This window comes from Capsicum annuum, chromosome 4 (assembly GCF_002878395.1).
Source record: "Capsicum annuum cultivar UCD-10X-F1 chromosome 4, UCD10Xv1.1, whole genome shotgun sequence".
In the NCBI taxonomy this organism is placed as follows: domain Eukaryota; kingdom Viridiplantae; phylum Streptophyta; class Magnoliopsida; order Solanales; family Solanaceae; genus Capsicum; species Capsicum annuum.
Window position 1 is genome coordinate 15,065,585 of NC_061114.1, and position 24,579 is coordinate 15,090,163.

The window sequence follows — 24,579 nt, forward strand, 5'->3', positions numbered from 1 at the left end:
GGACTTACCAAGAGAGATGGGACTAGAAATGAGGTTAGTCGAGAGAAAGTGGGAGTGGCTTTGGTGTAAAACAAGATGTGGGAAGTAAGGTCGCGATGGTTTGGACATGTGATGAGGAAGGGCACGAATGCTCCAGTTCGAAGGTGCGAGAGGCTGGCTAGGGATGGTTTTAGACAGGATAGAGGTAGGCCGAAGAAATATCGAAGGGAGGTGATTAGGCATGACATGGAGCGGTTACAGCTTACTGAGAACATAACCCTTGGCAGGAAGGTTGGGGGGGACGCGAATTAGGGTAGAGGGTTAGTGGGTAGGAATGCGTCCGTAATAATAGGGAGAAGGCTTTGTTTGTATCTGTGTCCGTAGTTACTTGTTCGTAGTGTCCTGAGGATGTTTGTGATCTCGAATATATAGTTTATAGTATTACTTTGTCGAAGTCTTATGTTTTTATTATCTAGCGGTGTGTTATCCCATTTTGTTGTTTATTTTATGTTTTTTGTTGTTATACCGTTATCTAAGCTGAGTCAGGGGTCTATTGGAAACAACCATTCTACTTCATCTAAGGTAGTGGTATGGACTGCATACACTTTACCATCTCAATACCCCACTTTGTGGGAATACATTGGGTATGTTGTTGTTGTTGGGAAGCCATACTAGATTCCATGGAAGAATTTGGTACTTAATAATACTGCTAGACCTAAAGCTCAGGTCACGCTGTGGCTACACAATTGCAGGATCTTACCACCGATAGACTGACCAGATGGGGATACAAGTTGATCAGAAGTGAGTCCTATGTCAAACTCACAATGAGTCTAGGGATCACCTATTCATCCACTGCGCCTACACAAAACAAATTTGGTCGGAAGTGTTGGGCTGGCTGCAACATCATTTTGAGGATGCGAACTGGGAGTTGCATCTGCAACGGTCATTAACAATGCAAAAGGAAGAAGCCCAGCCACGCAATTGTTCAAACTAGCCTATTCAGAGATGGTCTATTCCATTTGGACTGAAAGAAATCAGAGATTGTTCGAGAAGAAACACAATGCATGGCAATGCCCTGCCAGAGATATAGTCTACATCTGCTGCGTTAGGGCCCCAACAGGCCTACAGTCCTACGTGAAACAGGTTAAGTTTAAAATTAATTAGCATAGATTTGCTGTTTTGTTACTTTATTTGTAGATAATCAGCTGTGTGAGCTAGACTATGGCTTTGTAAAGTTTCACTTTGGTAATTAATACAAGTCGCTAGTGTAGGTAACCAGTCTCTATTGTCTAGTATTAGTAGTGACAATGTTCTTAATATTAGTAGATGTAATGTTCCCCCGAATGCTCAAAGTAGCATTCCTGCTACTCCTGCTGTTACTCCTTAATTATCTATAGATTATAATTATAATTTCTATCCTCTTCTCAAAAAAAAATAATTATAATATCTATCCTTATTACCAAAAAAAAAAAATTAATACAAGTCAACTAGTTACCAAAAAAAAATATAGAACCCATACAAATACATTTACCACCTTTAAGAATGAACCAGAAAAGGAACCAACAAGACCTACTAAAGGCCTAAAAAACCCCAACACATTGCGTATGTCATTTCCCTTTTTCCTTTCGCTGGATCACTTATAATCAGTTCATACTTACAAATAAATATTCTCAGTTCTTGGCCCCATTTACTTCTTTTGCCACATACCTATGAGCTATCTTTCTTTTTCATGCATCGCATTTCTCTGTCTAGTTAAAGCTTTTTAGTCCTGCCTAACCTCTAACATGAACCTAAATTCTTCTCAATATGATTTCAAACTAAAGAAACATTTGAATTTTCACCAAGAAGTTGGAAAAATTAAACCATTTGCTTAGGGATTGCGGCAGTCGTTTTTCTTGTAGCTACAAGTTTTATACAGAGAGAAAAACATGAAGCAGCAGAACCATGTGCAAAAGCAACTTACCCGTACTAGCTCAATAAAATTTTGACAGTGAAGCAGAAAGCATATAGCTGATGCACCATCCTAAAGAGCATAGAGCAACTTATCAGGAAAAGAAAAGTGAGTCAAATAGAACAAGTTCTTTGTCACGTTGTGGACAAAAGAATGGTATACTAGTTCATCACAACTCAAGGTAATTAGCAAGCAAACTGCGACTTATTGAAAGCTAAATGGAAACAAATGTAATAGAAGTATAGAACTAGAATGCCATGTATAGGCTGTGGAGGAAAGAAGAGGAAACCACTCTCTCAGCTAACAGAAAATTACCTGGACAATCTGAGGAAACCAATCTTTAAGTTTACCAATAGCATCACCAATTTGACCACTCCGAATTAACTGTTTAAACAACAAAGACATTCCGGTGAGTCATTTCTATGTCAGAAAAATGAAACTACATGGAGCAGGTAGAAGGGGTTTAAAAGTCTGCGGATGGAAGTGCCATATTGATTTTTTTGGAGTGTGTGGAAGGAGAGATAGTTACATCGTTTTGTGCAGATCCGAAACTAACCCAAAACTAGTATTTAGCAAAAATGAACAATAATGGATGGTAAAAGTTACTGGTCGTTCATCAACTAACTTAGCTTTGTACAAGAGAGATACTCCGATCTTTCTCTTTCTTTTCATATGCTTACCCAAGAACCCCCCCTCCCCAAATAAACAACATCCCAAGAAACCAATAGTGGTCTTATCCTGCTTTACTCTCCAGGAGATTCAAACGGTCATCTTATGGTCAGAGGTGTAGGGTTTCTTCCCGTAAGCTATTCCTTCACTTGGCAATAGTCTTAAAACTGATAAGAACAAAGACTACACTTGACCTCTGCCAAAAGGCTGACTAAAGCTATTCCTTGATTTGTCAATCGTCTTAAAACTCTAATGCGTACGAAAGCTTCCATTTACAGATAATCTTACACGTCTTTTTTTCCTATTTTCTTCAGCCTTAAAAATTTTCTGTTCTTACAAGGAAGGGGTTGAAGAAAGATGTCATCTGAAGTATCCTCCAAAAGTTAAATTAGTGTTTGAAGTGGAAAAAAAGGACATATCAAAAGATTTTACACTCAAATAACTTAAAAGAGAGAAAGGAAGTTGTCTGCGTGAAGGGAATCCTCAATAGCACTACTAAGTGGCAAGTAATCAAAAATTCATTGAACATCAGAATTCCAGATGGGACTCAGGACTGAAAGATTGGATACTGATATCACCTAATATTGTCTCTAACTTTCCTAATTCTAGTTCACCACATTGCTGAAAAGCTTATATAATGCTTCTCTTATCCACCCATTCAGAACCAGCACCTGTATATTCTTTCACCAGATGATTTTCTTTGTCTTGGCAAACTGTTCAGTTAGTTATTTCAACTTCCATCAAATATTGAAATCAGCAAAGACAACATAAATGTGGGAAAAAATGCATCATTTGAAGAAAGGGTTTTTTTTTCTTGGGAACCATGTGACAAGGAAAGCCAGAGGAGAGTTGAACAATATCCAGTCTTTCATGTTCGGTAAAGGAATAAGAGATGGGAGAAGAAACACACAGCATAGAACATCTTTTCACCAGCCAACAGCGCTTCTCTCACACTATACAAAGAGCAACTCTCATTTACCTGTTTTCTTTTCTACCGTCCCAAATAATTACTAATCCCACCAAATTTCTATTTCTTACTCCCTCTTCTCATTATATATCTTCTATTGTTTATTTTACAGAGGAAATAAAAGAAGTGAAAGATCAATCGGCTTCTCTCAATCCAGCCACTGGGAAAAAAAAGGAAAAGAAAGTGGTCCCACAGGCACCGACAGCAATAAAACCAAGTGACTAATGTGTATATTAACATCATCATGGTAGGAAAAAGATGCTTCCACATTTCATACCTGACGAAGAACCTTTCTCTGATTTAATGAATACGTATTCATGTCCTCTGTAAAGCCGTTTTCTTGAACAAAGGAGATGGGTGGAAGAGTGCTTCTACTTTCAACATCAAACGTTTTCAGTGTATCTTCATATCCATAATGTTGTAAATATGAGCGAACAATTCTGGTAGTTAAAAAACCGTTAATTAATAGAAATGCATTTCCAACAGTAGTGACATGCAATGTGTACAAAGATACTAACACTAGTAACAGATGTGTTTTAATTACTCAGTTAATTCAACATAGTCTAAACACTTCCCCACTCCTTTTCTTTCAGGTCAAAATTAAGATTCAGCAGAATATGAGGTAAAAATCACTCAAATATACTTAGCTGCACACTCCCGGAACACATCTCAAATATCAAAGGCACACTCATCCTGATATCTGGAGGACTTCAATGCAGCTCACCGAAGATATCTTCAATTGTGACTCTCAAAAATAAATTATGACTTTGATCTTTCAGTTATCAAAAAATTCTACATTGCGCCGACTAAGCACATTCAAATATCTAGATCATTTAAAAATTCCCAAAACCATGTGGCTTGTCCAACAGATCCGTTAGACCATGGAGGTTTAACTTTCATCTCAAAAATGCCAACCCCGTCCCAATACAATTTTGAATCTGACCCGATACACTGATTCTCTAAATCTCTTCAGGTGCATGAAATAATTGCCTCACAGCATAGCTGATAACTATTTGTGTAACAAGAGGTGTGCCATTGTTACTGATTTCATAAGAAGAAAGAAAAGCAGGAAAGAAAGGGAAAGAAGAAGAAAGGAAAATGCAGAATATGATTTTCAATTTTTCATTGCCTCAACAGTTGCTCAGTAGAGAGAATATAACACTGACAATACAAATGAAATCATGACACCTGTCTGAATTTAGGACTAAAAGAGAACTAATTCTAATAACAGAAGGGACTAATCTGCAAATACTAAACAAGCTAATTATTTAAAACAAGAGGGACTAAATTAACATTTTTGAAACTTCATAAAAAAAAATAGTCACAAAGACATTTGTGACACTATTCAAGATAAATGCTCCAAACAATAATGGACAAAGTCTTTTGAGCATTTTTCTCTCTTTTTAAAGGTAAGTAATAATGGTTTCTTCTTTTTTTTTTTTTTTTGAAATTGGTAAAATAAATAATAATGGTTTCTTTGAATCATTACTTTTACCTTTTATATAGTCTAGAGAATATTACCAAAAAAAACAATTTTAAAAGGTTATCACCCTTAGATTATTGGATATATTTATTTGAAGTCTGAACCTACAGGTGGCTCATGATTTAAACTCATTCACCCCATGTTCATATCAAAACCTTATAAAGGGCAGCCCGGTGCACTGAAGCTCCCACTATGCATAGGGTCCGGGGAATGGGCCGACCACAAGGGTATATTTCCAAGATTTGAACCCATGACCTCATGTTCACATGGAAGCAACTTTACCAAAACCATATGAGGACCATAATTGGATATGTGACAGGGTAAAGACACAGTTGTCAAAGTACAGCTATTCCATTATTGGTTCTATATGCATTTATAGACTCGGCATAATATGTTTATAGAGCATGTGATCAGCATTCTCCTTGTTCTTCAGTGTGTGTTTAATACTTTGTCATCTACCCTTCTCTTCAGAGCTAAATTGAGATAATATGAAAATCATGCACCTTTTGTCTGGAAGAAAATAGACATAGCAACTTTAATGAGCCTCATTCATCGGCCTACTTTTTTTACAGTGGTATCCAGGCCCACTTACATACTATTCCACAGGCAGGCAGCTACATCCCATCATCGCAGGTATTGATTATCCCTGACCATCCAGGCTTAGGCAGCTGCGAAGAAATCTCACATAGTGTTTTTGACACCACTGAGATTTGAACCTAAGACCTCATAATTCTCCCTACTTCAATGATCACTAGGCCTCACCCAGCGCCACTTTATCAGTCCATTCTGAAATGTTGTCCACTTACCTTAGAATCAAAATTCTTTCTCTTCACTGTTTATTACTTGCAGAATACTATACTAGACAGGAAGTATTCTAACACTAGCTTTATTCTATTTAAAACAGAAAAAAACGATCTTTATTAAAGAACTATAATTATAACTCGCAACCAGAAAAAAGGTAATAGCAATGCGGTGGAGGGAGTATTTACCCATAACTGGCATTCTGAGGTATAGACAATTTTTCAATAGTTGAATTCTGCTTTGCCCTTTCCTGTGCTTCATATGCCTAAACAAAGAAAGCAAAACCATAGCGGATTAATACTTGAACATAAGCAATCATCCTTTTTTTCCCTTGTTTTTGTAATAGTGCTTTCAAATTGTTTCCTATAACACGTACCAGCAACTGTGTTTCAACTAACAATTATACAGAATCAGCAGCAAGGACAATAAAGAAAAGATGTTGCAAACCATAACGTACCCACAGAGGAAAGACAAGTGTACAAACAAGCATGTCATATTAATGTCCGACACATAGAAATACCAATCTGCATCTACTGTCTGTTTGATTGCTTGAAAATGGAAGCACACAGCATCACAAGCATTATTAATACGAGTCACGACCAGTGACAGTCCCACACACAGAGAAAGTAAAAGGCTCAGTTACATGTATCACATCCAGCTCATAGTACATGGCAAAGCAAAAGAGAACTATTCAACTAAATAAAAAGAAGGATCTTTACCTTAAGATCAAACACAAATGGTTTCTTCCCAAAGTTGACGTTAACCCTGTGAAAGTAACATTAGCAAATAACTGTAAGAAGTCAGAAATACTAAACATGATGACGCATACTACTAAAACAGAGTTTGGATGCACTAGCCAAGGATCGACACAGCTATTGCTGAGGATAAGAATGGGATCAAAGGACTACACTAATAATAAGAAAATAATGAAGGTTGTGGAGAACAAACTTGCAGCATGGGTCAGCACAATTTTTAATAAGGAATTATATTCAGATACATAAAATGCTGGGCGTTCCAAGTATCAATCTTTCAGATATAAGCAAACTGGAGACATAACAACCCACCTCACCCCCCAACCCAAAAAAATGTCAATATAGTAGGTGCTTTGAGAACACGATGCCTGAATAGATGAATTTTGCCACCCGTAATTTATATTCGATCAATAGTAAGGGAAATAAAAGGTTCAAGGAATAGACAATAAGGATAAAACTACATACACTTCATGCTGGCTATGAACTGCAACCGTAGGAAATAATGGCCCCTTTACATCCTTGAAAACTGCTCCTACAACTGCTCCATTTTTTCTGGCATTGAAGGAAATAAAGCACAAATCTTGAGTCCAGATATTATACTGCAAACAGACACTTTTTTCTATAAACTCAAGAAAAATCATCTAGAATTCTACCACGAGCACCTTTATAGAAGAGGTAAAACTAGATAAATCCTTACGTGAAAAAGAGTTCTTGAGAAGCATAATTGATGCCACCACCAACAGTATCACCTGTTGAGTAAACTGGCCCAAATGTCTCTCCCTTTGCTTGTCCACGGTAAAGCAGTCCATCATCACCATGATATCCATAACTGTTTAATTCCCAGCTGGAAAAGAAAGAAAGATGAAAAATAAATTCTAAATGAAACATAATGATCAAACAACAAAATGTCACTCCTCCAATTTAATCCTCTCAGTCTATGTCACATGAGCAAACAACCAATGAACCGTACAAATGACAAGCAGTACCATGTTAGACTATTAGTATGTGTTCAGATTCATTATACATGTCAAGTTACAACAACAACAACATACCCGGTGCATTCCCACCTAGTGGGGTCTAGGGAGGGTAGAGCGTACGCAGACCATACCACTACCCCAGGAGAAGTAGAGCGCTTGTTTCCAATAGACACCCGGCTTAGGACCGATAACAGTATAACAAACACAAAAGATAAGTGCATAAGTGCATATAAACTAGTTTGGTACGCAAAACAAACTAACAGTATAACAAACACAAAAGATAAGTGCCTATAAACTAGTACGATATGCAAAATAAACTAACACCACTGGCCACAAGATAATACTACAGCCACAACACCACGAACAAGAAACTCCAGACACAAAGGAGCACTCCCCTACTATTACCGACGCACTCCCACCCCCTAACCCTCTACCCTAATCCGCGTCCTCCACACCTTTCTATCAAGGGTCATGTCCTCCGTAAGCTATAACTGCTCCATATCATGCCTAATCACCCCCCTCCACTGTTTCTTCGGTCTACCTCTACCCCGCCTAAAACCATCCATAGCCAGTGTCTCACACCTCCACACTGGAGCATTAGAGCCCCTTCTCATCACGTGCCCGAACCAACGTAACCTCACTTCTCGCACCTTGTCCTCCACCGAGGCAACTCCCACCTTCTCCCGAATAATCTCATTCCTCACCTTATCTTTCATGATATGTCCACACATCTATCGCAACATTCTCATCTCCGCCACCTTCAACTTTTGGATGTGGGAGTTCTTAACTGGCCAACACTCCACTCCATACAACATAGCCGGCCGAAACACCACTCTGTAGAACTTACCTTTAAGCTTCGGGGGCACCTTCTTATCACATAGAACTCCCGAAGCGAGCCTCCATTTCAACCATCCTGCCCTAATACGATGCGTGACATCCTCGTCAATCTCACCATTGCCCTAAATCATGAATCATAGAGTCCAGATACTTGAAATCTCCCTCTTCTGAATGGCCTGAGAGTCCAGCTTCACAACCACTCCAGCCTCCTGCGACACATCACTGAACTTACACTCCAAGTACTCCGTCTTGGTTCTACTTAACCGAAATCCTTTAGACTCAAGCGTCGGTCTCCAAATCTCCAACTCATCATTAACTCCACCCCGAGTCTCGTCAATCAGTACCACATCATCTGCAAATAACATACACCAAGGATACATGTCTAGAATAACATACACCAAGGATACATGTCTAGTTAACTGAGTGAAAATAGTTATACTCTTTCCCACTCCATCTAATTTGGCAAAGAACTCACATAATATAGTGGAGTATTTTTTATTGTTGTACAATAACTAAGAAGCTTTCCTTATTTCTTATAGAGGGTGTTGCGATTGACTTATTTTTAAGTGCTTTTGGCTTTTAAGCACTTTTTTATTTCTGGAGATGTCTGACAAAGACAAAAAGTAATTTTAAGCACTTTACTTTGTGCTTAAAAAGTACAAAAATAAGTCAAAAGTCAAAAGTAGGTTGCTACCTACTTTTGGCTTTTGGCTTTTAAGTCACTTAAAAAAAGTACATTCAAACACCCTAATAGTTTGAGCTTTAAACATTTACAGAAAGAGTTCTCTATGTACTTTATCATCAATGCAGTAAAGGTCTTATCTCTTCTTTACTTGTTCATATACTGTGAAAGTGAAAGAGATAAAATCTTAGTGTCTACATCATCACTTTACTTTGTGCTTAAAAAGTACAAAAATAAGTCAAAAGTCAAAAGTAGGTTGCTACCTACTTTTGGCTTTTGGCGTTTGGCTATTAAGTCACTTAAAAAAAGTACATTCAAACACCCTAATAGTTTGAGCTTTAAACATTTACAGAAAGAGTTCTCTATGTACTTTATCATCAATGCAGTAAAGGTCTTATCTCTTCTTTATCTTGTTCATATAGTGTGAAAGTGAAAGAGATAAAATCTTAGTGTTTACATCATCCTAGAAATAGGTTCCCTTGTCATCTATAACAATATTTGTGCTCGTTGCATCATAATCATGGCAGTCAAATCAATCAACTTACGACGATAAAAATTGCCCCAACAAGAGAACATAGCAGTCGAAACCAAAGCCAGAACCAGTTACACAAATGATCTACCTCTCACACACCGCTGAAGTTTTTTTTCCATTTTATTACATTAAATCCATCACGTAGAAGTTGGCCCGGGTTACATCAGTGTTATCTAAAGCAAAAGGTGCAAAAAAATTCTAAGGTCCGTTGGGGCTTTAAGTGCGAAACGCAATTAAAGTGTGGCTTCAGTGAAAAAAGGCGCAAAGGGAGAAAAAATACAAATATATGTGTATAGTCCAAGAGTATTAATTATAAGTCCGAATGATAAATACATGAATAAAGAACAACAACAACAACAACAACAAACCCAGTGTATTCCCACCTGGTGGGGTCTGGGGGGGTAGGATGTACGCAGTCCATACCTCTACCTCTGAAGAAGTAGAAAGGCTATTTCCGATAGACCCCCGGCTCAAGACACGCGGTACCACACAAACACATAGTAAAGCACAGCACAAGGTTACAAGATTACATAACATAAATACGGCACCCATAAGTAATCTAAAACAAAGGAAAACACACAGATCCATAATAAAACATGGGACACGGGCTCCTAACATGCATAAACCCCCACCAAGTAGTTCCCTACACTAGCGACTCAGGCTGGCCCTAGTCCTCTGCCCTGATTCGCGTCCTCCAGACCTTCCTATCTAGGGTCATGTCCTCGGTGAGCTGTAACTGCTCCATGTCTCGCCTAATCACCTCACCCCAGTACTTCTTCGGCCTACCCCTACCCCGCTTAAACCCATCCAACGCTAACCTCTCACACCTACGGACCGGGGCATCCATGCCCCTCCTCTTCACGTGTCCGAACCATCTCAATCGGGCTTCCCGCATCTTGCACTCCACTGGTGTCACACCAACCTTCTCCCGGATGTTCTCATTCCGAACTCTATCCCCTCTAGTCAGCCCACACATCCAGCGCAACATCCACATTTCTGCCACCCTCATCTTTTGGATGTGGGAGTTCTTCACTGGCCAACACTCCGCTCCATACAACATGGCTGGACGGACTACCGCCCTGTAGTGAAATATCAATTGTTTGGTGTCGCCTTTTCAAAAAAGGCTCATTGGCAAGGGAAAGCATGCCTTAGAACCTTGATGACGACGTTTTAATCCTTGCTTCCGGGCTTGAGCGCAATTTGAGCGTGCCTTTGATAACACTAGGTTACATCATAAAGAATGTCAGTGTTTGCGCCTAGTGCACCACCTAATTAGTAGTACCACATCAATATTCTTGTCAATAAAACCCATCATGGCATCACTGCCTACATCAAGGAGTGGAACATTGCACCCTACAATATTTAAGCATATAACTAGTTCGGGAAGCTGTTCATCTTTTGAATAGAACAGAGTATGTCGCATAGGCTACATAGCATCTTTGGCTCTAAAGGGAAACGAACAACCAACCTTTCTAATGTTGGGTCATGAGCAATAAGAAGGTTTAATCATTGTCGAGCATCTACACATTCGATATGTCACTTTTGCAAGCATCGACTAGAGTGATCGACAAATTGGAGAGATTAAAGAGGGACAATCCATGGAATGCAGGATACAAGATCAAGAAACACCACCTAGTAACCAAGATGTTATTTCCCCTAAAAGTAAGGAGGACTTTGTGTGAAGGACTTGAGTGTTCAACAAGGCATTACTGGGGAAATAGTTGTAGATATTATGGACTGAGGAGCACGCTTTATTGAGATGACCCAAAAAAGTATGAAATTGTGGCCAAGGAAGTAATTTCTAAACAACACCATTATGCAACTGTGGTTGATAGAAAAATATCATGAACGAGTAAGAAGACTTTTTTATTGCATGCAAGGTTTGGAACAACAAAATTAGCTTCTGAATGACAGGTGTTGTGGAGCAACGCATCGAGACAACCTTTTCTAACACCTACAGAATATTAGGCAAGCAAAAGATAACAATAGCAGATCCAGGGATAACAAGTAGTTGCTCTCTCGGGCCTGAAGTTCAGATGGAGTTTGTGTAACTAGGAAGTAACCAAATCCTGGAGTGTGTTCCGTAACTGGGGTCGAGGAGAGGTGGATTGTTTTCCATTAAGTCATATTATTATTACTTGTTGGTGAAGGAGAAGGTGGATTTCCTGCACTTGTTATCCACATACCTAGAGAGTTTAAAATGTGTGTTTCTAAGCTTGGGTGACAACAAGAGGAAGGATTCTGGAAAGTAAGAACTTGGGAAAGAGGAGGGTTATGCAAGTCAGCTTTGGTTGAAGATGTCAGAACATCTTGTTAGTTGTTACATTTTAAGGTGGCAACTCAATTGTGGTACGATGCTGAATTGGTTCGACATCTAGCAGACATCGTCTAGCACAAGCATCACTGTCTAATTAACATCTTATATTTCATGTCTAGCAATATACCAAATGGGGGACTACGGAATAAAATTTCTTATTTACGTGAAATTCAAAGTGTGCAAGTATAATTTTCTTTCATAAAGGAGCTATAATCAGTGCATATTACGATCAAATTAGAGTATAAGAACGAAAATCAACACCCCTCGCACCCAAGTGTGTGGCCTAGTGGTCAATGAAGTGGTTAAGAACCATAAGGTCTCAAGTTCGAATCGGAGCGAGACAAAAACACTATCGCAGTGAGACAAAAACACTAGGTGATTTCTTCCCATTTGTCCTAGCCTTGGAGGACAAAGTAACCTGATACCGTTGTTGGTGGGAGGTGGCAGGTATCCCGTGGAATTAGTCGAGGTGCACGCAAGCTGGTATAGACACCACGGTTATCAGAAAAAACAATACCCCCTTTATTTATCCCATCACACTTTGAGGACAAGAATGAAGCTTTGATATTAGCATTGAAATAAAAAGGCAACAAAAACTATATAAAGTTATAAAAAAGGAATTGATAAAATTCATTCATTTTAATAAACACGCGCAGTGTTGTTAATGGCGAGCGCCTCGTCGCCAATGGCGAAAGGCGAGGCGAGGCGAGGCGAGCCTATGTCGCCTCAGCAGTCCATGGCGAGGCGAAATTGAAAAGGCGACGCCTTGGCGAGAATGGCAACGTGGCGAGGCGAGGCGAGGCGGCGGGAAAGGCAACGCCTTTTAATTGTTCTTTAAAATATTAGGGTTTTTAGGTATATACGCTATTTTTGGATATTACACTGGGTAAGTTGTTGAAGTTGTTCCAGAGAGAGTAGAGTGTATGTAGACAATAATTACAGCAACATAATATGATAGTCAAAGGACAAGATAATAGACAATACCAGAAATTGAAGGACCGGAAACTACGCGATCAATACTACAATTAGAGCAGATAACAAAACAATGCACCACTCATTTTCATAAAAAATGAGCTATAATTATGATCAAAATCGAACTCCAAGAAAGTAAAATACCCAGGTTGATGACGTAATTTGAACCCAGGAGTAGTAAACCCAATAGCAACTTGTCCTTCGGTACCAACATTTTCCACAAATATCTCGAAATAATAAACAAGGTGTTTTGATGGTGCAGGACGATTAGCTTGAACAACACCAACATCATATCCATGATGATTCACATTAACGCACAGAAAGGTTCTTCACCCACCGCCTCTCTATCCATCTCATCACACTTCAAGACAAGAACCACTGGGCATTACATTGGATATGTTGTTGGTGTTGTTGTTCTTTCATTTTCATATAATATAGAGCTATAATTATGATCAAAATTAAAGTCCAAGAATGTAAAATACACAGGTTGGCGACACAATTTAAACTCAGGACTAGTGAATCCAATAGCAATTTGATCTTACCCCTACCTCAACTGTAGAGAGGCTGTGTCCAATAGACCCTAATAGACCCTAAAAGCTCAAGGGAAAGATAGTCCAGAGCATTCTAATAAAGGATAGCATATAGTAACAAAAACAGCAAATGGTAGCAAAAACAGTAGATAGTAACATGACAGTAAAAAAGGAGCTATAATTGTGATGAAATCAAATTCCAAGAAAGTAGAATACCCAATGAGCGTAAGTTTGGTTTAAAGTAAAGAAATTGTCACTCAATCAATCCTGTAGATTTTCTCGCACACACCACCTCCCAGCCCCCACCCCACACCATCTTTATGTATCTCATCACAGTTCAAAACAAGAACCACTGGATATGTTGTCGATGTTGTTATTCCTTCATTTTCAACAAAAGGACCTATTATTAGAATCAAAATTGAAGTCCATGAAAGTAAAATATCCAGTTAGTTAACTTTGGTTTAAAATAGAGAGATCGCCACACGATTGAGATCTTGTAAATTCCCCATCCCCTACTCCTACACCCACCCCACTCCCTCTCTATATATCCCATCACATTTGAGCACAACAATCAAACTGAGATATTACATTGGAAATTAAAAGGTAACAAAGACTATAAAGTTAAGAATGAGGAAAATGATAAAATTCTTTCATTTTCATAAAAATAAACTATAACTATGATCAAAATTAAAGTCCAAGGAAGCAAAAATACCCAGCTTGACAACGTATTTTGAATCCAGGAGTAGTGAATCCAATAGCAACTTGTCCTTTAGTACCAGCATTTTCCACAAACATCTCAACATAATAAACAAATAGTTTCGAAGGACCAGAAACTATAGGATCAATACCATAACTACTAGTATGGACAGATGACAAGACAACGTTTCGCTTACTACTAACGTTCCCTCTATTTAGAGTCCCTATTGACATGACTTCGCCCACGGCGTCGACGTCAGCGGCTTAGGAACGCCGGTGACAAGTAAGTTCCCACCCTCTTTCTCTCTCCCTTCTGTCTCTCTTTTTCCCTTTGCCTCTCCCTTGTTCCTTTTTATCTTTACATTTCACGCTGGCGAGCTCGCGCAACCGCCGATTCTCCGGTGACAGTAAGTCAACAAGCAGTATCGGCCACCGATGGGTTTTAAAAAAAAAAAAAGGGGAGGAGAGGGGTAGATCTATCAGTGAACGTTCAGGTCGGGTGGTTCTGATGACCTCCGGTGGTCACGTCGGCGGGTCCAGAAAAACAGGTTCTTGTTCCAACAAGATCGGCGACGTTCAGACAAGATTTTATCTGGCGAAGCTCCGGCAAGATATTTTGGCGACCAATTCCTGCACTAACCTTTGTCGGAATCCAACGAAGCAAACAAGAGAAGATCATTGAATCACTAAGCGTATCCCGGTGACTTCTAACCTTTAATTTTTTTTTTATCGCACTATTTCTTGGCTCCGATTTCTTTAACTTGCTTGGGACTGTCTTTTGTCTTGCTACCTTCTTGTACAGGCATTTGTTGATTGTTGCTTAGGGTATTTGGCCTTATAGTGTGCTTTGCGTGTGCCGGCTATTTCTTTTCTCTATTTCCTTCTGAGTAGTGGTTTAGGTGATGGATGGAAGGCTACGGTCATGTCCTAGGGGGTTGGGGGTTGGGGTCTGGTGTAGGGTCAGGTTTGGGGTATGGGTAGAGCTGTTAATACGGGCCGGCCCAGCCCATCCGGGCTAGCCCACACGGGCTATAGAGTTTGACTGGTCAGGCCGGGTTAGCCCATCAACATGACAAGCCACAAAATAGGAAGCCCAACCCATCACACTGTAGGTTGCGGGCCCCCACGGGCCAGCCCACTTTTTAAACTATATTATTTTTATAATCTTAATTTAAATTTTAAATTGTTAATTACATAAATATGTACAATATAATATTACATGAAGTTACTACTTGTTAATCAAGTCTCAAATTTACAAAAAAATCCAAATAATATGTGAAATTAAATAACTTTTGATACCAAATTCAAATCAAATAGAGATATTAAAAAACAAACGAAATTATTAATGATTAATAATATAACTAGCTAAATAATAATATTAACCCATTTTTGCTTTAATTGCTCACAATAAAACTCTGAGAAATGTCAATATTTAGTCCATTAAAAGTGAAAATGAACTCCTCAAAAAAAAGGTTCTCATGGCACTTGAGTTATAGCATGTTCAACATTGCCAGATTATCTTCATCAAACATACTTGATTCCTTAAAAAATTTAGAACTTTAATTATTTATATATTTTATAAAAATATTTTATATTCAAATATAGACTTTAAGTTTGAACCCATTTTTTAGTTCTTAGTACTTTATTCTATTTTTTAATCATTTTTTGTTTGGCCCACGGGCCAGCCCAACCCATATTGCTCAAGCCCCACAAGCCAACGGGCTTATACGGGCCGGGCTAAAAAGCCCTATTCTTAAACAGGCCGTAAAAATTATAGCCCAGCCCTGTATCAAATTACAGGCTAGGCTGGGTAGAAGGGGTAAGCGTGATGCGAGAGCTGATAGGTTGAGGGTAAGGTCTTGGAATATAGGGACCCTTCATCGTAAGTCCATGGAGCTCGTGGAGATTCTTAGAAAGAGGAGGATCAATATTGTGTGTGTCCATGAGACCAAGTGAGTAGGTTCTAAGGTTAGGGATGTGGATGGGTATAAGTTGTACTCATGAAGCGAGAGGTGTAGGAATGGGGTAGGTATCCTAGTAGACGAAGAACTTAGGAGGCAGGTAGTGGAGTTTAAGAGGGTCAGTGATAGGTTGATGACTATTAAGTTGGTCATTGGAGCGTTTCCTCTGAACATTTGTAGTGACTTATCCTTTCACACCTACATTTTTCCACATACATCTCAAAATAATACATCAGCTTTTTGGATGGTGCAAGTCGATTCGTTTGTACAACACCAACGTCATGTCCATGATGATTCACATTCCGGTACCTCACCAATATTTTATCCCACCCAACAACAACAACAACAACAACAAACCCAGTGTATTCCCACCTAGTGGGGTCTGGGGGGGGTAAGATGTACGCAGTCCATACCTCTACCTCTGATGAAGTAGAAAGGCTGTTTCCGATAGACCCCCGGCTCAAGACACGAGATACCACACAAACACATAGTAAAACACAGAAGCAGATTACATAACATAAATACGGCACCCATAAGTAATATAAAACAGAGGAAAGCAACGGAAAGCACACAGATTCGTAATAAAACATGGAACACGGAAGACGGAATCATAACAGGAATAAAACCCCCACCAAGTAATTCCCTACACTAGCGACCCAAACTGGCCCTAATCCTCTGCCGAAATTCGCGCCCTCCAGACTTTCCTATCTAGGGTCATGTCCTCAATGAGCTGTAACTCTTCCATGTCCCGCCTAATCACCTCGCCCCAGTACTTCTTCGGCCTACCCCTACCCCGCCTAAAACCATCCAACGCTAGCCTCTCGCACCTACGGACCGGGGCATCCATGCCCCTCCTTTTCACGTGTCCGAACCATCTCAATCGTGCTTCCCGCATCTTGCACTCCACTGAAGTCACACCAACCTTCTCCCGGATAGTCTCATTCCGAACTCTATCCCCTCTAGTCAGTCCACACATCCAGCGCAACATCCGCATTTCTGCCACCTTCATTTTCTGGATATGGGAGTTCTTAACTGGCCAATACTCCGCTCCATACAACAAGGCCGGACGGACTACCACCCTGTAGAATTTGCCTTTAAGCTTGGGCGGCACCTTCTTATCACACAGCACCCCCGACGCGAGTTTCCACTTCATCCATCCCGCCCCAATACGATGCGAGACATCCTCGTCAATCTCACCGTTACTCTAGATCACGGACCCAAGATACTTGAACTTATCCCTCTTACATACCTCCTGTGCTTCCAGCTTCACTACTACCTCATTCTCCCGCCTCATTTTATCCCACCCGATTTTCGAAAATCCACCCGAACTATTCTAACATATCCAATTCTGTAGCCAACTCTTTTCTTCATCATCAATTTCCATAATGAATTAAGTACCAAAAACTACAAGAGCAATTCTATAACTACTAGTATGGATGGATGACAAGCCAATGCTACTCTAATTTGTGTTCTCCTCAACCTCCTATCTAAGGAGTTATAATTATGATCAAAAATAACGTTCAACCGCAACAAAAGAGCTATAATTACGATCAAAATCAAACAAGAAAGTAAAATAACATATGATAACACAAAATGAAGGACTAAAAACTACAAAACCAATACTACAACTACTAATATGGAAGGATAACACGATAACACACTACTCAGTAAAATTAAAACTAAAGTCCAAGAAAGTAAAATACTCAGGTTGGCGCCGCAATTTGAAACCAGGAGTAGTAAACTCAATAGCAACTTCCTTTCGCACTAGCATTTTCCACATACATCCCGAAATAATAAACAAGCCTTTTGGACGGTGTAGATCTATTCGCTCGCACAACACCACCATCATGTCCATGATGATTCACATTTGGGTACCTCACCAATAGTTTATTCGACCCGACAATCGAAAACCCACACCATCCAATTCTGTCGGCAACTCTTCTTTAGCATCTTCTTCATCAATTTCAGTCAAGAATTGAGGCTCGAAAGCACCCATTGATTCGAAGGACCCGAAACTAACAATCAATACTACAACTACTGGTATGACGGATGACAAGACTATCACACCGCTACCTACTAACCTTCTACCCTAATTCATGCCCTCCACGGCCTCGTATTATCTAAGGAGCTATAATTACGATAAAAAATAAAAGTTCAAGAAAGTAATATACCCAGGTTGTCTCTACAATCTGAATCCAGGAGTCATCCTTTAATTCCATCATTTTCCACAAACATCTCAAAGTAATATACAAGTTGTCTCAAAAGTCCAGAAACTACAAAATCAATTCTACAACTACTAGTATGGTTGGATGACAAAATAACGCATTGTTAACTACTAACCTTCTATCCTAATCCGTGCTATAATAACATATAACTACAAGAGCAATATTGCAACTACTAGTATGTACCAATAACAAGACAACAGACTACTCAACTCAATAAAAGGAGCTATGCACTACTCATTTACAATAAAAGGAGCTATGCACTACTCATTTACAATAAAAGGAGCTCTAATTGGGATCAAAAATCAAAGTCCAAGAAAGTAAATACCCATTCTGTCGCCGCAACTTGAAACCAGGAGTAAACCCAATAGCAACTTGTCCTTTTGCACCAACATTTTCCACATACATCTCAAAATAATAAACAAGAATTTTCGATGGTGCAGGTTGATTTGCTTGAACACCAACATCATGTCCATGATAATTCACATTTGGGTACCTCACCGATAGCTTATCCGACCCGACAATCGAAAACCCACCCGAACTATTCGACGTATCCAATTCAGTCGAAACCCACTACTCATTTTCACTAAAAGTAGCTATAACTACAATCATTACTACCGCTACTAGTATGGATGGATGACAAGACAAACCCACTACTCATTTTCATCAATATGAAAAGAGCCATAACTACGATCAATACTACAACTACTAGTACTAGTATAGGCGAATAACAAGACAATGCACTACTCATTTTCAATAACAGACCTGCAATTACGATCAAAACTAAAGTCTAAGAAAGTAAAAATACCCAGGTTGTCGCCGCAACTTAGAATCCAAGAGTAATAAACCCAATAGCAACTTGTCCTTTAGCACCAGCATTTTCCACGTACACTCGAAATAATACACCAACCTTTTTGACGGTGCAGGCTTATTCGCTTATACAACACCAACATCATGTCCATGATGATTCACATTTGGGTACCTCACCGATAGTTTATCCGACCCGACAATCGAAAACCCATCCGAACTATTCAACGTATCCAACTCTGTCGGCAACTCTTCTGTATCATTTTCTTCATCAATTTCAGTCAAGAATTAAGGTTCGAAAGCACCCATTGATTCGAAGGAGATAGTTTCAACTACTAGTACGGACAATTGACAAGACTATGACACTGCTACCTACTAACCTTCTACCCTAACCCTCTACGACCTCATATTATCTAAGGAGCTACAATTACAATAAAAAATAAAAGTTCAAGAAAGTAATATACCCAGTTGTCTCCGCAATCTGAATCCAGGAGTCATAAACCCAATAGTTTGTCCTTTAGGGTGTGTTTGGTATGATGGAAAATGTTTTCTAGAAAACATTTTCTTATTTTCCCATGTTTGGTTATAAAAATTTTTGAGAAAACATTTTCCCTGATGACTTATTTTCCTTCATTTATGGGAAAATGACTTCCATGATAAACCAAGGCAAGTCATTTTCCAGATAAAACTAAGAGTTGCTTATATGCTTACCCCATCCCTTCCCCCACTTCTCTTCTCCACCCCTGACAGGATCGAAGTCGCACCCACAAGAGATCACCGTCGTCTCCAATTTCAGGGTTTTCTCCCGTCTCTCTCTTCTCCCCACTTCAAGAATTTCAAAGGTATGTCTATAACTAATTTCTTTTATGGTGCTTGGTCAAAAATTTCTTTAAATATCTCTTTTGCTTGTTTGGGTTTCTGATTTAAGGCCAACTTAATTCAAAAATTGAAATTTGAATTTTTGATTTGAGTTTAATTTTGCTCAAAAAATGAAATTTGGGTGAAAATTGATAGCTTCTTGTGAGTTAGTTGAGCGAGACTTGTGAGTATTTCAAGTAACAATATTGTTTCCCAAATGACCGACCTCATGAATTGTAAAGATCAAGAAATGGGAATTTAGAGCTTAGTTGTGGTTGTTGAACCAAGGTGTAGGGAATCGAAAAGGATAGCCAGTTTAATAATTTCATATTTCAAATAAGATATATTTAGCAACTGCGAAATTAAGACGAGAAATACCAAGAAAGAATTTATTTCATATATACTGATATTGTGCATTGCTGAAAAATTGAAAAAAAATCAGCAACTTTCATGGTAGACTAGCGATAAAGATCTAAGACTACATTCCTAATGTTGCACCAGAAAATTCAAGATGCTAATCTGGTATTTCGTATAAGATGAGATAAAAAATGTTCTCACAACCTCGACAGCAGAACCGCCATTGAAGTTGTGATTGCTATTACTAACAAATAATATGCTTGAGCTTGAATTCCCAAAAAGATTGAATGCGTGTAAAACGGTCCGTCCACAATGATATGTGACATAAAATCTGTAGTACAAAACAGAATAGAACACGAAATAGAACACGAAATGCAGACATCTGCCATGATTGTTTCATATTCTTTGTTAACTTGGCTAGTAATGAAAGGATGTCTTAACAAGAATGAGTTGTCTACTAAGATGCAATCTAACTTGCTCGGACTCTCCAAAAATGTTTCCGCGCTCGTGTCGGATCCTTCAAAAATACACTAATTTTGGAAGATCCGACACGCACCCATAGACATATTTGAAGAATCCGAGTAACTTAGGATGCAATAATGTCTTAACAAGAATATGTTTGTATATTACTTTGTTTGACTAATTAATTGATATGTTAGGTGTGAGACCAAGAAGTAGTGTTGCTTTTTCAATACCAAAGATATTGATATATTTTAATTAACCAAATGACTTGTATATTGTTTGATCCCAATTCCACTTTCTGCACAGTGTTTGTGAAATTGGCGATAGGTTGAAGCTTAGATTGTGAATATCTTGATAATCCTATGTATATGTGCATGCTAGTTGGGGTTTCTAATGTGTTTATTAGGTGTATCATGCGTATCCTGAAACATATGGAAGTGTTTATATTATATTGGGGAGGAGGTTGTTCTCATTATATCATGCCATTCTTTACTATTATGCAAATATTGTTATTGTTGAAAAGGCTCGGGATGGATTAAGCACTGGTATGAATGGGAGGGTAGTTTTTAGAATAAACTGGTGAGGGTTGTGTCAAACAATATGTGCTAAAAAGTTAGTAAAGAATGGGTATAGGACTTTTTGGCCAATCATTAAGAAAATAAATTTTTAGTTCCTACTATAGCATTAGATCCAATGGTTTGAGAATTCTTAGTTCTGAGAATTCTTAGAACTAAAATTTTTAGTTCCTACTATAGCATTAGATCCAACAGGTATTGTACTTGTATTTATGTTACATTAACCTATTAGAACCAAATAAAATTAACACCAAATTTTCTCTAATCTTTGTACTGTAGGCACATCCCAATCATGACAAGTTCATCAACAAAAAAATTGAAATGTTTGACGAAATGTCTCTTGTGTGTGGAAATGATCGGGCTAACGGAGATTGTGCTAAATCATTTGAAGATATAGATTTTGATAGTTTTTCTGAGAAAGATAACGATAATGACCTTGAAGGACCATCCATCGAAAAGGATGTGCAAGTAACCGAAGTTTCTCAAATCAAGGCAAGTCACAAAAGAAAATGTTCTTTTGAGGTGCAAGATGTCGTAGGTGATAAATCAATAAAGTTTGGAGAAGTGGCAACGACAATCGGTAGACTGGTTGATAGTCGTCTAGATGTGACAAAGTTGTATGAAGAAGGTTAATTGGGTCCAAGAAATTAAAATACCCAGATTGTTGCCGCAATCTGAAACCAGGAGTAGTAAACCCAATAGCAACTTGTCCTTTCACACCCGCATTCAACATGTACATCTCAAAATAATAAACAAGTCTTTTCGACAGTGCAAGTCGATTCCCTTGAACAACACCAACATCATGTCCATGATGATTCGCATTAGGGTACCTCACAGAGAGCTTATCCGACCCGACAATCGAAAACCCACCCAAACTATTCAACGTATCCAATTAGGTCGAAACCCACTACTCATTTTCAATAACAGGAGCTATAGCTACGATCATTACTACAGCTACTACTATGGACGGATGACAAGAAAAACCCACTACTCATTTTCAATAAAATGAGCCATAACTATGATAGAAACTACACCCGGAGAACACGTACATCTCAAAATAATAAACAAGCCTTTTCGACATTGCAGGTCGATTCGCTTGAACAACACCAGCATCATGTCCATGATGTTTCACATTTGGCTACCTCACTGATAGCTTCTCCAACCCGACAATCAGAAACCCACCCAAACTATTCAATGTATCCAACATAATCGAAACACACTATTACGATCAATACTACAACTACTTGTACTACGCGCTATTCATTTTCAATAAATGACCTACAATTATGATCAAAATTAAAGTCCAAGAAAGCAAAAATACCCAGGTTGCCTCCGCAATATGAAACCAGGAGCAGTAAACCCAATAGCAACTTGTGCTTCCGCACCAGCATTCTGCACGTACATCTCGAAATAATACACCAACCTTTTTGACGGTTCAGGTCGATTCGCTTGTACAACTCCAATATCATGTCCATGATGATTCACATTTGGGTACCTAATCGATAGTTTATCCGACCCGACAATCGAAAACCCACCCAAACTATTCATCGTATCCAATTCAGCCCTAACCCACTACTCATTTTCAATAAAAGGAGCTATAATTATGATCATTACTACAGCTACTAGTATGGAAGGATGACAAGACAAACCCACTACTCATTTTCAATAAAAGGAGCCATAACTTGGATCGATACTACAACTACTAGTACTAGTATAGATGAATAACAAGACAACGCTTTACTCATTTTCAATAAAAGGAGCTATAACTACGATCATTACTACAACTACTAGTATGGACAGATGACAAGACAAACCCACTACTCATTTTCAATAAAAGGAGCCATAACTACGATGGAAGCTACAACTACTAGTACTAGTATAGACGAATAACAAGACAACCCGCTACTCATTTTCCATAAAAGGAGCCATAACTACGATCGATACTACAACTACTAGTATTAGTATAGACGAATAACAAGACAACCCGCTACTCATTTACCATAAAAGGACCTATAACTACAATCAATACTACAACTACTAGTACTACACGCTACTCATTTTCAACAAAGGACCTACGATTACGATCAAAATTAAAGTCCAAGAATGCAAAAATTAAATTCCAAGAATGCAAAAATACCCAGGCTGTCGCCGCAATCTGAAACCAGGAGTAGTAAACCCAATAGCAACTTGTCCTTTCGCACCCGCATTCTCCACGTACATCTCAAAATAATACACCAGCCTTTTCGATGGTGCAGGTCGATTCGCTTGTACAACACCAACATCATGTCCATGATGATTCACACTAGGGTACCTCACAGATAGCTTATCCGGCCCGACAATCGAAAACCCACCAGAACTATTTAACGTATCCAATTCAGAAGGCAATTCTTCCTTATCATCTTCTTCATCTTCGTCGATTTGGGTCAAGAATTGAGGTTCTGGGAAACCCATTGATTCGAATTTTGCGGCTGCGGATTTGGATTTGAGACGCCATTGCTGTAAATAGTAGTTAGCAATTAGGTCATTAGTGTTGGTATTTGTAGTGGTGGAAAGTGAAAGGGATAAAGATGCTTCTTCCATTTGATGAGTTTGGCAAAATCTGAAAATGGGTTGATTGAATTTGTTGAAGAAAGATGGAGGAATTTGAGAAAATGGGGTTTTTATTGTGCTTAGAGTGAAAAAGGGGGAAAGGGTTGTTTAGTGAGAGAGAACTGAAGTAATAGGTTTGGATTTTGAGTTTTGGATATTTATGAATTTTATTTGATATGAATTTAATCGGGTTTTAATATAGATATCAATTGCTGGATGAAAAATAGAGAGAATAATATGCCTATAATGTGAGTCTTATTTGGTGTGAGTTTAGTCGGGTTTTAATATAAATATCAGTTATCAGACGAAAAATAGAAAAAAAAAGATACTTATAATGTGATTCGGTTTTGAAAAAGACGTCTTTTAAAAATATACTGTTGAGGATACGATGCATGCCTATTAAGTTTCGATTTGGAGTTTCGGATATAGATGAGTCTTATTTGGTGTGAGTTTAATCGGATTTTAATATGGATATCGACTACTAGATGGAAAATAGAGGAAAAAGAATACGCCCTGTGATGTGGTGTGGTTTTAAATTATGTTGCTTGAATTCTCCGATTATTGTGTTCATGTTGGATCTTTTAAAAATATACTATTGAGGAT

At 38.6% G+C, this 24,579-nt stretch overlaps 1 protein-coding gene across 2 annotated transcripts in view; it reads right to left on the reverse strand.

The window, feature by feature from the left end:
• Positions 1-24,228, reverse strand: part of LOC107868202 (ran-binding protein M homolog) — a 34,362-nt gene extending 10,134 nt beyond the window's left edge. The window contains exons 1-8 of one of the 2 annotated variants that reach the window (XM_016714824.2): positions 23,525-24,228; positions 7,300-7,446; positions 7,068-7,154; positions 6,570-6,615; positions 6,039-6,115; positions 3,844-4,006; positions 2,246-2,314; positions 1,943-2,002 (exon numbers count right to left, since the gene is read on the reverse strand). In XM_016714824.2, the coding sequence (XP_016570310.2) occupies positions 1,943-2,002; positions 2,246-2,314; positions 3,844-4,006; positions 6,039-6,115; positions 6,570-6,615; positions 7,068-7,154; positions 7,300-7,446; positions 23,525-23,967 (1,092 nt within the window). In that variant the 5' untranslated portion in view covers positions 23,968-24,228. The remainder of the gene's footprint in view (positions 1-1,942; positions 2,003-2,245; positions 2,315-3,843; positions 4,007-6,038; positions 6,116-6,569; positions 6,616-7,067; positions 7,155-7,299; positions 7,447-23,524) is intronic. The other variant, XM_016714825.2, reaches the window with a different exon arrangement.
• Positions 24,229-24,579: the final 351 nt, after the last annotated feature.